The sequence below is a fragment of the Bufo gargarizans genome, chromosome 1, assembly GCF_014858855.1.
Source record: "Bufo gargarizans isolate SCDJY-AF-19 chromosome 1, ASM1485885v1, whole genome shotgun sequence".
Lineage (NCBI taxonomy): Eukaryota > Metazoa > Chordata > Amphibia > Anura > Bufonidae > Bufo > Bufo gargarizans.
This window is the reverse complement of record NC_058080.1, coordinates 324,256,585-324,262,366: the sequence shown is the minus strand read 5'-3', so window position 1 is coordinate 324,262,366 and position 5,782 is coordinate 324,256,585. Positions and strand designations below refer to the sequence as shown.

Here is a 5,782-nt window from a genome sequence, read left to right as displayed (position 1 = left end):
TTTAATAGCTCCATGCATTCCCCATGTCATAACAATTCTGGAGCATCTAGTCATAAGGCTTTATGTTGTGCCATTCCTTTATTCCTTTATTATTTCTACTAGAAGCTATGAATCAATGGCTATTAGCCTTCAGTAAGGGTACAGAGGGGAGGTAACCAGTTGGGGGCATGTACCTGCACAGACTGACTCTATCCAATCAGTGCGGACATTTTCAGACTGTGCAGGTACATGCCCCCAACGGGTTACCTCTCCTCTGTACAGTTACTGAAGGCTATTAGCAATTCATTCATAACTTCTAGTGCAAATAATAAAGGAATGGCACAACATAGAGCCATAAGAATAGATGCTCCAGAATTATTACACGAGCAATGTATGTAGCTATTAAAATAGGCATGTCAGGAGTGGTGAAATGTCCTCTTTAAGCTTCCTTCCAAAAATAATGAAAAGGTGAGGACATTAATTATTTAAACAGCTGCATGCATAGTTAAAAACTATCCTTTTTTTTGTTAGGAGATACTAAAAAATAACTTTACTACTATTTATGAATTTGTACTTTTGGGATTTGAAAATCTACATAGCTTTAAAACTTTGCTATTCTTTGTATTTCTCATTATATACATTTCTACTGTGCTAGGAAATATGCTAATAATCATATTGGTATCAACATGTCCACAGATTCAGTCCCCTATGTATTTTTTCCTAAGTCATTTATCTGCATCTGACATACTACTTACCACATATGCTATACCAAATATGTTGTACGTTCTGTTGGAAGAAGGGAGTATCATATCTGTCAGCGGCTGCCTCACTCAGTTCTACCTTATCTGCGTTTCAACAATTGTTGAATGCTTTCTACTGATGGTCATGTCCTATGATCGCTATCAAGCCATTTGTAACCCTCTGCATTATAACTCTATTATGAACTTCAGATTTTGCACCATTCTTGCCTTCCTGTCCTGGTTTTTAGGCTCAGCATGGCCATTAATTGCAGTTATACCAGTATTTAATTTATTTTTTTGCCAATCCAATGTCATTGATCACTTCTATTGTGACTTTGCTCCAATTATGGAACTTTCATGTTCAGATACTTCACTTGTGGAAAAAGAAGTCTTCATAAGCTCTTTCCCCACTGTTGTCCTTCCTTTTCTTTTTATTATTGTCACATATTACAACATTTCCCATACTGTTATGAGGATACCAACAACTGCTGGTCGAAGGAAAGCCTTCTCCACTTGCAGCTCTCACTTGGCGGTTGTATCTGCTTACTATGGGACATTGATAATTAAGTACATTGTTCCTTTTAGAGGGAATTCTCACGTCTTAAATAAGTCTGTATCTCTTCTATATACAGTATTTACCCCATTTTGTAACCCCATAATATACAGTCTACGAAATAAAGATATTAAGAGCGCCATGAAAAAAATATATATAGTGCCCTGGTCATTATGACCATCTACTTAAAAGGGGTTGTCTTACTTCAGGAAATGTCATGTATCCTGTAGAGAAAATTAAAGTGTAACTGCCATTTCATTACCAAAAATTAAATTCCTAACATATGTGATGCTGAAGGGAAGATATTCACGAAGCTGCATTTTTCTGCTAATTTTACCTTTCTGATGTCTGTATTTAGCCCTTAGCAACCATATTTCTCTGTGCCTCTATTTCAGCAACTTGCTAAGCTGGCCTCTGCTGCTCTTCCTGTGATGATCTTTGCCATGTCCTTGAGGCCATCCTGTATTTCCTTCACTTCCCATAAGCCCTTGCTCTCCTCACATGAACTAGAAGGACCAATCAGAATGCAGATAACTTCCCACAGTACCCAGAGCAGTGTGTATCCTCACATACAGCTAACCAGAGACAAGCCCTGCAATTACATTAAATCAGTAAGCATTTCTTTTAACCTCTTAAAAGCCATCTGTCCCTCATTCTCTTCCAGACTGACAGGGAGGGGGGAGGATGATTTAGCTGCTTATATCGCTGGTTTGGTACCAGCTAGAAATATGGGTTTTGTATTGAATGAAATCTGACATTCCAAGCTTTCAGACAATGCCAGAATGACATTTTACCTGAGATTATTCCCGACTCTATTTCTAACAGTGTCTTGTATTAAATCCTGGACTGTCAGCTTTCAAACAAGTTGCATATTTCTATCTGCTACCATTGATATCACCATCTAAAGCAGCCCACCCCCCTCCACTTTCTGCCTTAGCCCAGCTCCAGGCTGTCAGGGCTGAGCTCTTCCTCCCAGAGCTCATCCCTCTCTTGTTATAATACTGAGAAGATGGACTGCACATGGCAACGCTGTGAGATGAGAGCTGCTGAATAGGAAAGTAGCATGCATTTGTGGGAGTTATTGGCAGGTAAAACTGAAAAGGATAACATTTTAAATCACAAAAGCACTTATACAGCAGGGTGTACTATACCATTAGGGATTTTTTTTTAATGCAGTTACACTTTAATACAAGGCACTAATGTACTGTGATTGTACATATTGCTTTCTTGATTTATTTTTCCATCACATTATACATTGATTGTTTCCATGGTTACGACCACTCTGCAATCCAGCAGTGGTGGCTGTGCTTGCACGCTATAGGAAATGGTGCTAGTGCTTTTTTCTATACTGTGCAAGCACGGCCACTACTGCTAGATTACAGGTTGGTCATAATCCCTGGACACGAGCAGTGTATAATGTGATGAAAAAATGAATCAGCAAAGTTAGCAATATGGACAATAACAATACATTAGCAAGTGTCTTGTATTAACTTTATCTACATGAAGTGAGACAACCCCTCTAATACTTTGGATGGTCACATTTTGCTTATACCTAGGGATGAGAGAATCGACTTCGGATGTTTCATCCGAAGTCGATTCGCTCATCCCTACGTATACCCATTATGCTGTAATGGTCAGCATTGTGTTGTACAACAAGAGGATAAGATCTGACTCGATTCCCAATTTAGATTATGTGTAATTTAATGATCGGTTGCACTGTACTAAGGGTACTTTCACACTTGCAGCATAGGATCCGGCAGGGAGTTCCATCGCCGGACCTGCCTGCTGGATCCGGCAATCCGGACGCAAACGGATGGCATTTCTCTGATGGATCTGGATGCGGAACCATCTTACAAATACATTGAAATACCGGATCCGTCTCTCCGTTATCATCCAGTAAAAAGGAACCGGTACTTTTTTTTTTAACAGATTTATAGGTCTGCACATTCGCGGACCGGAAGAACCGATTCGTCAATGCAGCACTAATACATTTCAATGGAAATTAATGCCAGAAATTAAAGTGTTAAGGATTGTTGGCCGGTGAGAAAAATGCAGCATGCTGCGGTATTTTCTCCGGCCAAAAAAGTATACTCAATATCGGAAAAGAAAAACGCTAGTGTGAAAGTACCCTAAGCCTAACTACTCTGTTTAGTTCCAGCTTCCAATAGCAGTTCAGCAATGCTGTTTTCCTGTTGTGTCTTGTACTAAACATTATGATGCAGAATGCTTTCACATTCACCTTCTTCTGACTCCCAAGTAACCTGACATCAGAAAGTTATCTGCAAAGTTGGTTGTTATATTCTGCCTCTGGGTCAATACAGACTTATGAAAACATGAATTCCTCCTCTACGTGTTAGTAATTAATATTATCTTATATTCAAAAATTGAGTAAGCTCTTCGCCACTTCCTACCTTTCTTGTCCACAGTGATTGATGGCTGGTGTGTTACTGCATGTATACAAGTCAACCTGAGGACAGCAGGGAAAGGTTCATGGAGTCCTACCCCTCATAAATACAACAAAGGGGGGCAACTAACAGCCCTGTGGCCCCATAGCAAAACATGGAATGGGGCCCCACTCCACCATCACCACTTTCAGTGATTTCAGATAAATGTGCAGTGTATGACTGGTTTCCCTAAAGCAAAGGGCTAATGCACACAGTGATGACACAGTACAGGAATAATGAAATACTAATAAAATAATGGATAATGTACTGTACTCATGATACAATTATAGTGGGATACGGTACGCAATGCTGTGATTATAGTGGGATAATGCAGACAGTGATGTAAATGGAATATTATAGTAATGTAATAATGTGCACATTGATGAAAACAAATCATGTCAAATAAACACAATTATGTCACAGGACTGAGACAATGAACACATTGATGTCACAGTTGTTATGGGCAATGGTTGTGGTATCACTAGGCCAACTTACTAGTTTGGCATAGGGCTAACCATAAGGGTGCTATTCTGGTGCCTCCCGGGTTTTCACCCTTTAAAGGCTATGTACACCTTTGGGGACATTTTTTTATGATAGCAATTTACTCATTTTAGGCTAAAAATATATATATTTTTTCCATTAATCTTTATTAAAAATATTTAACCATTCTGTCACAAAGGGTTAACTGTTTTTCTAGCTGTGTGAATGGTACTTTTAGATTGTGCCCATCATCTAATAACCCTTATCTCAAAATTACTAAATGGTCATAAACACTCATTTAAGCCACATTCTTATCATTAAGAAAAGGATTGAGCTTTGATCAGTGTTTATAAGGTCAGAGATCAGCGATAAGGAGCCAGGCTCCATGCTAATGATGCAGAGAGAAAATATAGATACAGTTAGTAGATAAACTCAAAGCTGTGCAGGGAAAATAGCTTATCATTTATTAAAAAAGACCAATTGAAAATATTATTTTTAGCTCAAAAGTACAATGCAATAATAATAAAAATTGCCACTAAAGTTGTACATAAAATGAATAAATGTGGGCACAGCACTCAAAGAAATCCGGGACCATGTGATTACACAAGAAATACAATTTTATTTAATTATGCTATTGAGTCAGCACACAATAAAATCAATAAATGAATAACAGCCTAAGGTGTAGATAAAATACTTGGCTCTATAGATAATGGATAGCAGCACCTGAAGAATATAAACAATGCATAATGTAGCAGCCAAACAACAGAATTGAGTATTGATACAAATGATCATAAAATGCCAGATACAATATTCGATAAAATATTCGACCCAATGTCCATAAAAGGGGTATGGATCCCCCTAAAAAAATCGATGGTACCAAGAATCGATCCTATCCAAAGTCCTGCAGACAAACAATCGATTAGCTCCAATAGATTTTCGAGACCAAGAGAAATGTTCATATAGCGATTTGCCCACACCTGGAAACAGCTGCGTCCCGCTAAAACAGGGTAGGTAGCGGTGTCCCACTACTTAACAACTTGCAAGTAATTTTTACCTTTAAATCGACTTGACCTTTTGCAAGACCTCAAGATCTTCTGGTGAAGACCACGCTGATGGACTTTTTGTCGACACCTAGGCAAAAGTCCATCAGCGTGGTCTTCACCAGCAAGAATCTCCAAATAATATAGTGCTACAAACAACAGAGGCACGATTGGGGAGTGAGAACATCTCGAGGTCTGGCAAAAGGTCAAGTCGATTTAAAGGTAAAAATGTATCGGCGGGCGGTGATCGGAACCCGGTGCCTGCTCAAATCATTGATCGTGTAGGCGATCGTAGCAAACCGCAGGTCAATTCAGACCTGCAGTTTGATGCGTTTCCTGGAACAGGATGGTGATCGGTGGTGTGATAATACACCACCAATCACCATCCTTAGATCCTGAGAGGTGATGGTGACATCACCTCTCAGGATCGCTCTCATTGGTTGACTGGGCGGGCGGTTCATTCAAATTATCGCAGCGCTCCTCTCCTCCTCCTTTTCAGTCCGGAGCCTGAGGAGAGCTGTATCGTGTCTCAGAGCCAGCACCCCC

At 39.5% G+C, this 5,782-nt stretch overlaps 1 protein-coding gene across 1 annotated transcript; it reads left to right on the top strand.

Moving 5' to 3' along the window:
- Nucleotides 1–343: 343 nt before the first annotated feature.
- LOC122927084 (olfactory receptor 1496-like) lies at nucleotides 344–1,449 on the top strand. Its single transcript, XM_044278665.1, has 2 exons — nucleotides 344–370; nucleotides 511–1,449. Exons 1-2 carry the CDS (start codon nucleotides 344–346, stop codon nucleotides 1,447–1,449), a joined length of 966 nt encoding a protein of 321 aa, XP_044134600.1.
- The last annotated feature ends 4,333 nt before the right edge of the window (nucleotides 1,450–5,782 follow it).

Coding starts and splice junctions, on each gene's coding strand:
- LOC122927084 (XM_044278665.1), top strand. CDS start 344: ATGCTCCAGAATTATTACACGAGCAAT. Junction 371..510: donor AGAATTATTACACGAGCAAT/GTATGTAGCTAT, acceptor TTTTTTTGTTAG/GAGATACTAAAAAATAACTT.